Here is a 12,136-nt window from a genome sequence, read left to right on the forward strand (position 1 = left end):
TCGGAGGTCCTCTGGATCCTGTTTATCTCCAAAGATTTATGAAATAAATTACGAGAATAAATGGAATTATGCTCTCTCATGTTCACTAATGTTGACTAGTTTTAGAAAACTTTAAAACTTCATCTATGAGGGAAAATTTTTATCATTTTGGATAGTAAATATAGTAAATTTAATGTAGGTTAAGCTTTATCAACGACTTGACTTTATTTGAAAAATCATAGATTTAATGCTCTCCTTCTGTTTCAATAGAGCACAAGAGTGTACCCTCCTGAGTTATAGGAAGCAGCAGCAGCCAGTGTTCCCTAGGATTTATTCCACACAAGTCACCAGAGAATTTTTTGATAGTCAAGTAAAAATGCCACAATACCAGCATGACAAGTCAGCCTCCTCCTTGTGGTTTATCCATTGTTTGCCTTCCTAGGTATTTCATTATTTCTTATTGATACAATATAAATAATTAAAAGAATATCTCTCTAAGAAAAGGGGAAGGAAGTTGTCTGAATTCGTGCTTTCTCAGCCTCCTTTCTCCTCCCCCTTCCAATCCCTGTCAGTTAATTTGTCTTCAGGAATTAAAACTATTTGGTGGCTAGGGTACAGCTGACTAACTTATATCCTCTCTGCTGTTTAACTCTCCATTATGTAAAATTAATCAGTATTATTAAATTACTAGAGCATCAAGAATCATTGAAGAGGCAGTTAGTGTAAATTTTGAAACTTAGGGCATTAAGGTTGGTTTAAAGTTTCTTGCCAATTTAAGGCTCAAGAAAAATCTTCCCTAAATTGACCTCTTCAAAGCCATTTTAATTTTTTTACACACTACTTACTTGTAAGGAGGGTATCTTGTAAGCTCTGTCTTTGAATGATTATGAATTTGCTGTTATTACCTTTCAGGAAAGAAATTCATCCAAAGCCTTGGGTTATACACTTTATTTTGTCAAGAGTACAGTATATTTTATTGACTGGTATTATTCCAGTCTCCTTTTATTAGGCATTTTTATTTCTTTTATAAAAATATATGCGTAACACTTAACACTGTTGTAAAGAATTAGTCTATTTTGATAAAATGAACTGAAAAAGAATTTGCATAATGACTTAATATAGGAGGAAGATTCTTGAACATGAACTTTACATTGAAAGTCCATTAATACATTTGTTAACTTGTTAAAGATCCTGTTGTTTTCTTTTTGCTGTAAGTTCTAAGTCAGATATGCCTTACACTGAGCATTTGAAAAGTTAAGTACAGTGTAGTGTAAGATTCTCTTGAGCACATGGAGTTTCACACTCATTTACCGTTATGGAATCTGATTTTGCATTTTAGGAATGATTATTCAAATACCAGAAGACAGAATAACATGACCTTCTAGGCTAGAACTAATTAATTTCATAGCATGGACAGGAGAAATTTGCATCAGTTAGGTAATCACCAGTTAATCAAACTATGAATAAGTATATTTGCTAACAATGAATCAGATAAGGAAATTGCTCATTTGAAAAATTTGAAATTTTATATACATAATCCCAGTTACTCCTCAGATATATCTGGTACCTGCTTTTAGAGCTTATAATGTAAAAAAAAAAAAAAAGAATCAGAAGATTGTTTAGATGGAGATCTTAGCAATCTTCTGTTTTCCCTAGATATAACTCAGATTGCTACTGTAGTCTTTTGAAATACCTGGTCCTGAGGTATGTCAATTCCAGCATTTGCAATTTAAACCTTAGCCTACCGTGAATCACTCAGTGAACTTTGCCATATATATATGAAGATACCTAAATAAAGATACCACATATATATATGAAAATACCTAAATAAAATTAAGGTATTCAAGAAGATAAATGGCTAAAATGGAATAGAGGCATCTCTGCCTCCTGAGATAAAATTGTCAGCTTGACTAATAGAATAAAGCGCCCTAGGTCTGATTGTCTGATCTCTGGTGCTCTCTTTGGGCACTGTAGGCATGAATGATAACGCATAATGAGTATGAATAAACCCTGAAATCACCACTTAGTTCTTTTCCCTAAAAGGTAGTAGTCAGTGCTTGATTATTTGGGGGAATGGGTGGGAAGTTATATAATACTAAATTTTGAGTGCATGTTGAATTTTTCTGAGCACAAAATTAAGTCACTGGTTGGCTGAAAAGGATTATTGTTTATTCTAGGACAAATAACAGATCTTTGTTTTATACTTACATACTCCTGCCTTCTCCCCAGATATAACTGAAGAAACCTTGCATGTGTGCTAACAAAACAAGAAGTCTAGTGTCAAGTCAGGGTTATTAGTCAGAACCTGCTGTGTGCTAGGTGCTGGAGAATTACGAAGGTATCAATGCAAGTGCCTAACAACTAGTATGATGGGGAAGAGATGAATAGCAGATTTTATACAGGCCCAGGGGTGTTGTACAGTCTAGGTTAGAGTTGTAGATCGTGAGTAAGGCAAACATCATAAAGAGGAAATCAAAGGAATGTTGAAACTCCTCTAGGATGATGCCTTTGCACCATTTTTCCAGAATACCAACACAACCAATTTTTCCTCTAGAGTTGGAACAGATCGTAGTTTGGTTGAACACCAAATGATGTAGGTGGATTGCATTTAGCAGTTATATTATATGAAAAATAGGAATCATTAAACAGTAGTATAAAGCAGTTGGTCTGTTTTTTCCTTTTTAGTTGGATTCACAGAAGGGAACAGTGGGAAACAAGACTGAAGCCAAATTATAGAAGGTTTTATCACCAGCCTGAGGGCTTCATATGTAATTTGATAGGAAGTAGGGAAACACTGAAATTCAGGCAGTGTCACTGTAGAGCTCTGCTTTCATAGAAGAGTCTCAGACTGTAACTAGGCTAAATTGGTAAGAAGAGACTGGAGGAAGAGAGGCCAGTTAGGGTATCCTTGTAATAGTCCACACTTAAGCTGATGAGCATCTGGAGTGGCCAGGCTGGAGATGGGAAGAGGGGCAGGAGTACCCTGATCTAGAGGCAGATGAGGAGGACCAGCAAGGAACTTGAAGGGATTTAGAGAAAGGAGGTAAAAAATAAGAAAGTAGAGGGACAGAATGACTTGGGAGTTTTCGATGCTAGGAGACTGCATCATAATTATCTGAGTTAAGGAAGACAAGAACAAATAGGGAAGAAGAGTTATTAGGTAAAGTACTTCTAGCTTTTCACTTACCCAAGATTGAACAGGTAATAAGTAAAAATTACATGTGACAAGAATACTGGCCTTCTCACTTCTCTTGCGTTCTTTCTCCTGTACTGTAATTGTTTCTTAGAGTCTAAAGCTCTTAACCAGCTTTAAGAACAGTAGTGAGTTTTTTCGTTGAAGAACTAGATTGCGTCTAGGTACAAGTAGTTGACCATCCAGAGCCTAATCTTGTATATCTGCTCCAAATATCTAGAACAAAGCAACTGAAGATCCCCAAGTTTAATCTGACTTCAACTAGACATATGAACCCTCAGTAGAAAAACTGAGGTAGTGGAACTCTTGCTGCTTGATTTCCAGCTAAAGCCTTTGTATTACAGAGAAGCTAAGGTGCAAAGCATGAAGTCCTTTGCTTTCATTAGTCTTGCTGCTTTAGACTAGCAGAAGAAGCCCATGAGCTAAAATTAGGGATGACCAGAATCCCAGGCAAGTACTCATGTATCACTTCTTAATTTTTATTCAGAGATACTGTAGTAACTGGATATTATTCCTCCTGTAAATGTGTTGGTGCCACAAAAAATATTACTGACTTTTTTTTTATCATAAAGCAGTTGATTTCATACCTTTTACCTATCTCAGAGCAAGAGAGAGAGACTTGAAAACCCTAAGTTAAAGTTTATATCTGGAGAATAAAACTTGTTGGTTGACCTTAGAAGATCCAGTATATGATTATTTTAAGATGTTAGTTAACTGTACTCATTGAACACTTCCCAAAGTAGTGATTCTTGCTTTTAAACCATTCAGAGTTTTAGATTATTTCATTTTTGATTTGTAAACTCTATGTGGTACCAAAATTATGGAGGCTAAGTTTTCAATTATTACACAGCTGAAACTATATATATACACACATATATTTTTATATATATATATATGTGTGTGTGTGTGTGTATAGATATATAATCTCTACCTTGACTGTTTTAAAGCATTGTTCACTCATGAAGCATAGTTCAGTCAGTGGGACTCAAATCTTATTACACCTCACCTTACTGGAGATTGAGTTCTATAACTCGGCGGTGGTTGGGTTGCCTAGAGGATGTTAATTCTGCCAGCCTGACGTTAATCTGTAGACTTGTTTGGGGAACCACTGCAGTGGGCCATTGTTACACCCAATAAGAAGGTGGGGATTATTTGATACTGTGGAGTATGATGACAAATCAAGCCAACACAAAGAAGAAAAACATTTGTGAAACTTCTTAGATGACTTGTAACTTGAAGGTATTATTTATATTGACCTTTCTTAACTCTTTATTTTACTTAAAATCACTTTTCTCTAGGTTAGTAACACTGAAGAAATCACCTTTGAAGCATTAAAGAAAGCAATTGGTGAGATTTTTGCACTTGTTAACTCTCCTGATATTTTACTAGCTTAGCTTTATCTTAGTACTTGTTTAGATGCCAGAATAAATAGAGGCAGCATGGCAAAATATATATATATATATATATATATATATATATATATATCTCATTGATTTCTATATGAATATATAACTGATTTATTTAACTACATTCTTTAAGTGTTTACAATTGTCTCGTCATAGATAATTCTCTTCCTTTGTTTAGACTGACTTTTCTAGGGTTATGAAAACATATCACAGTGTATTTTAATGCCACCCTTATGTGATGGCCAGCATTCAGGGTGCATGAACTTAAGAGAAATAGTCAAGTATTTCCTTTGGTAGGTGATGTGGGGATGAAAATTCTGAGAAAATTAAATAAAGTGATTTTTAACAGGACTATAGTAGTATAATTAGAAGGGTGTTTGTAATGGGGTAAGAGGAAGGAGCTGGTAGAGATTGTCAGTGGGCATGATAGAGTGTCACGTTAATCCCTGCTCTTTTATTGATGAGAGCATTGAGGCAGAGAAGTTAACAAACTCTCCTGAGATCACATAGCTAGTAAACGCTTGAGCCAGATTTGATACCCAGGTCTGACTAACTCTGTAGTCTTTTCACTTACCTTTGCATAAAATATAGTTTTATATTATATATAGTTTTTTCTCCTTTGGCCTTTATGGAAATAAATTTTATCTCACATAATTTGCCTCTTTGTTTTAGAGGGGGTCCTTCAATTAAGTATTAATATTAGCTACTACTAGGCTAATGATGCCTTGATCGCAGTTCATTTCTATCTGGTAAAGCATTATTGGATGGAAATTGCCTCTTATTTTTTCAGAGATCTCAGAATAAGAAAATCATTATAAAGGAAAGGAAAGTGCTCCAGCATCCATCACATGTGAAATAAAATGTGACCTTTTCTAGCTTAATCCATTAAAGGATTTTTTCCTTATTGTAACACAATATCAAATTTGCCAAAATAAAGTTAATTGAATTCAGTAAGCAGTATTTGAACACTCATTATGTGCAGGATACTCTGAGGCATCTAAAGATTAAGACCTGTTGAGGAACGTACAGTCCAAGGCATGGTTCTCAAAGTATGTCTGTGGACCCCTGGAGGGCCTGGAGGAGACTCTCTTAAGGGACCCACGAAGTCAGAAAAGATTTTCATCATGATACCAAGATGTTATTTTTTGCCTTTTTGCTTAACATGAATGAAGGCAGTGGCATCAAACTACACTAACAGTCATCATCTTCTTCAGTACCCCACGCTCGCAGTTATTTTTAAAAAGCAAGATTTTACTTAATACCCTTGATGAGTCAGTATAAATTATTAATTTTGTTAAATCTCAACCCATAAGTATCTGTCTTTGGGAAGTACACATAAAGCACTTCTTTGATTGCCTTGATTTGCAAGCTGAACTAGTCATTTTTTACAGGGAACACCATTTTTACTTTGCAAAAAAAGACTGACAGAAAACCTTTTGTATATGGTGGATATTTTCTGGAAAATAAACGAAGTGAGGGTGTCACTTCAAGACAAAAAAGTAAAACAAAATACCCCAACACTGTTTACTCCCTATGATGAGATTAGCACTTTTAAGTAAAATTAGAATTTTGCAGCTATCTGCTGCCACTGTGTTTGACAGCTCCCCAATATTTAAAGACCTTTCTCATGAGATCAGTGGTAATAACTAACAAATGTGATTTTTAAAAAAATGTTTTATAATGACATATGTCTCCATTTAGAGGATCTGTATAAGTCGGTGGACCAGTATTCCAAATGACCATTGCATGATGTTGCAAGCTCGTGCATGAGTAAAGATCGATTCAAAGTATAAAATAGATCAATTGGTTTTAATGTAACCAGTTAGAAAGAAGTTTTATTAATAAGGTTTTAAATTCCATATTGCAACTTTCAAGAAACTACCACTTGCTAAATTTTGTTGTAGTGTGCAAGAAGAAATATCCACAATTATGTGAAAAGGCTATTGAAATACTCTTCCTTTCCCCATACCTGTCCGTGTGAGGCTGGATTTTCTTTATATGCTTCAACCAAAGTAACGTATTGCAGCAGATTGAATGCATTTGCAGATGGAAACCAGCTGCCTTATCTCAAGCCAGACATTAAGGAGATTTGCAAAAATGTAAAACGATGCCACTCTCTCACTAAATTTTTTTGTTTTGGAAAATGTTATTTTTTCGTTAGACGGCTGTTATGTTAACATACAATGGTTTCATTATTTTTAAATGAATATTTTTAAAGTTTCTTAGTTTTATATACTAATATGGAAAATACCAATAGATATAACATGAATTAAAAAAGCTATTTGGTTTTCTCAATTTTTAAGAGTGTAAAGAAGTCTTAAAACCATAAAGTTTGAGAACTGCTGGACTAATGCATGGAAAGCACACTCGCTGGCTCAGGTTGGATTTAGGTGGAAGCATTATTTTCAGAAATTGAATTTGAATACTTAAGAGCAGGGGTGTGTGCTCAGCTTGCCCGAGTTCCCCTATTTCCTGCTGCTTTTGCCTGACCTGATTTAAATATTTATGTTTCCTGCCTGGCCCCTGGCACATGCGAGTTTGTGACCCTGGTCTACCTAACAGCAGAGAGGTGATCATAGCTCTGCATTATAGTCATTCAGAAGTACATCAGTTCTTCAACTTCGTTACCCTGCCACAATTCCAAAGGAAGCAAAAAATAATGCCTTTTCCCTCTCTACTGCTGTTTCCACTTTTAAAAACTAGCTAATTGTTGCCTGCAGTTTGTCTGGAAAGCAGCTTTGTTTAAAGAACCTTGAACATAGTGCATTTCATGCTATGAAATTCTCGACCAGGAACAAAAAACCCTGAAGAATTACTGGGTTTTTACAGTAGACCATCAATAAATAAGCCATAAGTTAGCCTTCTTTTCATATTCATAAGCAAACGGACACAGTTGTTATCTCAGTAGTATCAAAAAGACAGACTTTTTTTTTTTTTTTTACTATCTCACAGACTTTGGCTGGACCACACATCATCTTAAGATAAAACATCCCTCTTCAAATTGTGTAAATAAATGGACAAGGCTGAAACAATAACTGTTCCAGATGTCCCTCTCTGTATTTCAATATGCCATTCAGTATTAAGTTTTATTAATTTAGTACCTCATATGTGCAGGGGCGTGATTATTAATAAAAGAATCATCCTTCAGGAAGGGGCTTGAAGTTGTTTGACTTGTAGGAAATTAGCAGGCTCCTGGTTTTTAGGTGAGAGAGACAAAGTTAGTCTGTGAAAGAGGGTCTGGTGCTGTGTAGTTTCAACCCTTAGATTTTAAAAAATTTTTTGTATATGTGCTTTGTAGCCTTAACTAAGATATTTCAAGGATGTTATGGCTTTTGCTTTTTTCATTATAAAAGTAGTCCTGTAAATTACCCTTATTTTTGGTTTATAGATCATTTGCTCTTATGGTCATTGGCAAAGTTCTTTGAAATTTTGTATTCCTTTTAATGGGTCTTTATAAACATTTATATAGATACCAGTGGAATGGAAGAACAGGAAAAGGAAAAGAGGCGTCTTGTGATAGAGAAATTCCAGAAAGCACCTTTTGAAGAAATAGCAGCACAATGCGAATCCAAAGTAAGTGAACAAATGGTGAAGGAGGTGCGGGTGGGGTGGAGTTTGATTTTGTGGAAACTTCTTGGATAAGTGGTTGAGAGGCTCCGAGTTTTGGCAAGTCAGCATAACACGAGGTAGTGTATCAGATAGGAACTGAAAACTCTGAAGGCTTAGCTATGAAGCCTAAGTAATTTCTTTGTGTAAAGCAAGCTGTTATAAATGGCAGATCCCAAACTGGATGTTAATGATTGTTGTTGCTTTGATACTTTTTCTGCAGAGGTTTTTAATGATTTTGCTGTGGGTGTTTTGTTTTGTTTGTCTATTGGTTTGTCTTTACCAGTGAGACTAGGAAAGGAATAAAAGAGAAACTGAACGTTAAATTCCAGTGTATGAGACAGACAAAACGAAAACATTAAAGCATCTGTACCATCAGCTAATAGTTACAGTTATGCTTTGTCCTTGCATCTGTATTATGACATATGGGTATTTGGGAAATAATAAACTTATTCATAACTTTTTTCTCCTTTGTAGGCAAATTTGCTTCATGATAGACTTGCTCAAATATTGGAACTCACCGTACGGTAAGGGTTTTGTTGCTACAACAGCAATAAAACAACAAAATAGAAACTAGGAGACCCCCTACAGATTTGTTGCCGATTGTGTTGAAGCATCTGTTCTTTTCACTTAGGGTGCACACAAGGTCACCACGGTGCCTTTGTCTTAGTCGTCGTTCTGTTTACTGGGTGGAGTCTGGTACCATTTCTTGTCCAGTCTCTTCTAGCTTTTCCAGCTTTCCTTTTTAGATCTTTCATTCCTTCAAAATGGTCCTATGAGGACATCTCAGTAATTTGGAAAACTTGCATTCTAAAGATATTTTTAACCAGATAATTTCTCATATTTAACCATTTGGACCTGCAAAAGCTACAGTTTAATATGGTTCAGCGTCACAGTTCTTTCCAGTTCAAATGCATAACCCATCTTCCTAATGCTGTGAGGGACCACAGTGTTACAGTTCACTGTCACAACTGTGTGGGTTTAATACTTTAGAATAAGTATTATGACTAGTTATGTCTTATTGGTACTGCAACTACTACTTTTAGTTAGCATTTACTTACTACTAATAGTTAACATTTATTGAACACTTCTGGTATTCTAGGCACTGTGCTAATAAGTGCATTATTTCATTCAATATTTACAACAAACCTAAAAAGTAGGTAGTGATTATTTTTACTTTACAAGTGTGGTAACAGAGGCACGTAGAAGTTAGGTAACTTATTCAGGGTCACCTAGTTAGGAAGTAGTAGTTGGGGATAGCTTACATGGCACAAAGAATTAAACAGACTTCGTAGAGTGCCCTCAGAACTTTCAGTTCCACTTTGATATATTTCCTCTTGTTAATTTGCTTCACTCTAAAACACCAGACAGAGGAAAGAGTTTGTATTCTCTAGAAAAGAAACAAAACAATCTCAAACTTGGCTCTGTCATTCACTTTGACCTGAGTACAATAAAATTAAAAAAAAATTACAATAAATGTAAAGAAGCTGGAGAATACAGTAAGCATAAGCAGTCCCACAGATGACCCAGTTATTGGAATTGTAGACAAGACCATAAAAGATCACACACACACACACAAGCATACACACATATCAAAGAATTTAAAGGAAAAGATCCATATATTTTAGGAGAGAAATGGAAACTCTAAAAAAGAGCCAAATTGTAGTTCAAGAACTGAATGATATAATGTCTGAAGGAAAAAATTTTATTGGATGGGTTAACAGTACATTGAACATTAGAGAAGAACTCTTAGTACATTGCTCATGGGAATATAAAATGAGACAAAAACTTTGTAAAACTTTAGCAGTTCCTTGTAAAGTTAAACATATACCAGCTCTTAAACGTGTAGTCCCATTTCTCGGTATTTACCTAGAGAAATGAAAACTTATATTCACAAAAAGACATGTACGTCAATGTTTTAGCAGCTTTTTTCATAATCATGAAATGTCCATCAACAGGACAGTGGATTGACAAATAGTGGTATTCTTAATATGGTTAAATACTATTCAGCAGTAAAAAGGAACACTTGTTTTTGGTAAATCTGAAAAAACCATATTGCAAAAGAAATCAGAAATAAAAGAGTATAGCTTGTATGGACCATTCTTATAGGCTGTATAGGCCATTCATATAAAATTCAAGAACCAGAACAAGTGACACTGATCTACAGTGTTAGAGATCAGAACATAGTTTTTGAATGTGGATGTATGTGCTTGAGTACCTGGGAGTAGGGAGAAATTGGTTAGGGACACAAAGGAATTTTTTTTTATTTTTTTATTTATTTATTTTTTTGGTGAGGAGGATTGGCCTTGAGCTAACATCTGTGCCAGTCTTCCTCTATTTTTCATGTGGGATGCCACCAAGGTGTGGCTTGACGAGTGGTGCTAGGTCCATGCCCAGGACCCAAACCTGCAAACCCGTGGCTGCTGAAGCAGAGTGCGCAAACTTAACCACTGTGCCACCAGGCTAGCCCCACAAAGGAACTACTTTTAAATGATGAAAGAGTTCAGTATCTTTATTGGGGTGTGATTTACATGGTATATACCTTTGTCAGTTCTTGCCAGATGGTACACTTAGTATCTGTGCGTTTCACTCTATGAAAATTATCCCTCAATAAAAAAATAAAGAAGTGTTATGAATATTGGCATGGTGATTGCAAATTAATTATTAGTTGCCAAAAATAGAATAATATATCAGGAAAATATAAGAGAACCAACTAGGGCCGGCCCCGTGGCTGAGTGGTTAAGTTTGTGCCCTCTGCTTTGGCAGCCCAGGGTTTCACCAGTTCGGATCCTGGGTGCGGACCTGGCACTGCTCATCAGGCCATGCTGAGGCAGCGTCCCACACAGTACAACCAGAAGGACCTACAACTAGAATATGCAGCTGTGCACTGGGAGACTTTGGGGAGAAGAAGAAGAAAAAGAAGATTGGTAACAGATGTGAGCTCAGGGCCAATCTTAGGAAAAAAAGAGAACAAACTGAATAACTTGAATGAGAACAGTTTACAGTTAGATAATTATATGAAGTTAATATTTGTACAGATAATAATTAATGAAAATTCACTACATATGAATGATAATGAAAAATTTGTCATATATTCATAACTATAAAATACTAACAAACTCAAAGAACTACCTATGACTTACATGAAATACCTGTAAATCCCTGAAATATACCTAAGAATGCTCACACACATGGAAACTCATACCTTGTTATTGGATAGGAAGTTGATATCTTAAAGACATCACTTCTCTGCGGATTAATCTGTAGTTTTAGTCAAAATCTTCACAGCATTATTTTTTTAATATCTGAACAAATGATGCTAAAGACAGTGTGGACGAATCCACATATGAAGCAGTCAGGAAAGTGGATGAAGGAAACAGGGAGCCTTGCCTTGCTGGGTGGGAAAACGTGCCATGGGTCTTTGGTACGTAAGCAGGCTGGGCTTGTGTACAGGTAGGCAGAGCAGAGGGGAATTCGGGAATAGAAGGGTCGGTAGAAAACAGAAGATTTCAGATTTTCAGGGAAGAGAGCAAATGTTCAATACGTTTTGTTTGGACAACTGCTAAGGACTATTGACCAGCAAAGGAGGGCGGATTCTTTCTTCACTTCTTTTACCGAAATAGAAAATTTAACTCTTGTTAGGAAAAATACATAGAAATACTAAAATTTATACAGGGATATTGTTTGTAATCTTGGCCTGGGGAAAATTTTCCTTAGCATAATACAAAAACTACAAATCATAGGAAAATAATTGATTCTTTGTTAAAGATTTAAGCATTTGGCAAAAAAAAAAATACAAAGCTGAGAATTAAATAATGAATTGTGGAAAATCATTTGTATCATATGACAAAAGATTAGGTTCCTAAATTCAGAGAAAAACTTTTGAGTACAAATATAGGCAGTGTACTCAAATAGACTATTCATTTTAAAAGAAACATAAAATGGATATTAA

General features: G+C 35.4%; 1 protein-coding gene across 13 annotated transcripts in view; it reads left to right on the forward strand.

Moving 5' to 3' along the window:
* EFR3A (EFR3 homolog A) overlaps positions 1-12,136 on the forward strand; it is a 103,745-nt gene that overhangs the window by 88,035 nt on the left and 3,574 nt on the right. For 6 of the 13 annotated variants that reach the window (XM_023648980.2, XM_005613281.4, XM_023648981.2 and 3 more), the window contains 3 exons: positions 4,471-4,519; positions 8,048-8,151; positions 8,662-8,711. In XM_023648980.2, the coding sequence (XP_023504748.1) occupies positions 4,471-4,519; positions 8,048-8,151; positions 8,662-8,711 (203 nt within the window). Of the gene's footprint in view, positions 1-249; positions 483-3,392; positions 3,623-4,470; positions 4,520-8,047; positions 8,152-8,661; positions 8,712-12,136 lie in introns of those variants that run through there. The other 7 variants (XM_005613285.4, XM_070221830.1, XM_070221832.1 and 4 more) reach the window with 2 other exon arrangements.

The sequence above is a fragment of the Equus caballus genome, chromosome 9 (genome assembly GCF_041296265.1).
Source record: "Equus caballus isolate H_3958 breed thoroughbred chromosome 9, TB-T2T, whole genome shotgun sequence".
Taxonomy (NCBI): domain Eukaryota; kingdom Metazoa; phylum Chordata; class Mammalia; order Perissodactyla; family Equidae; genus Equus; species Equus caballus.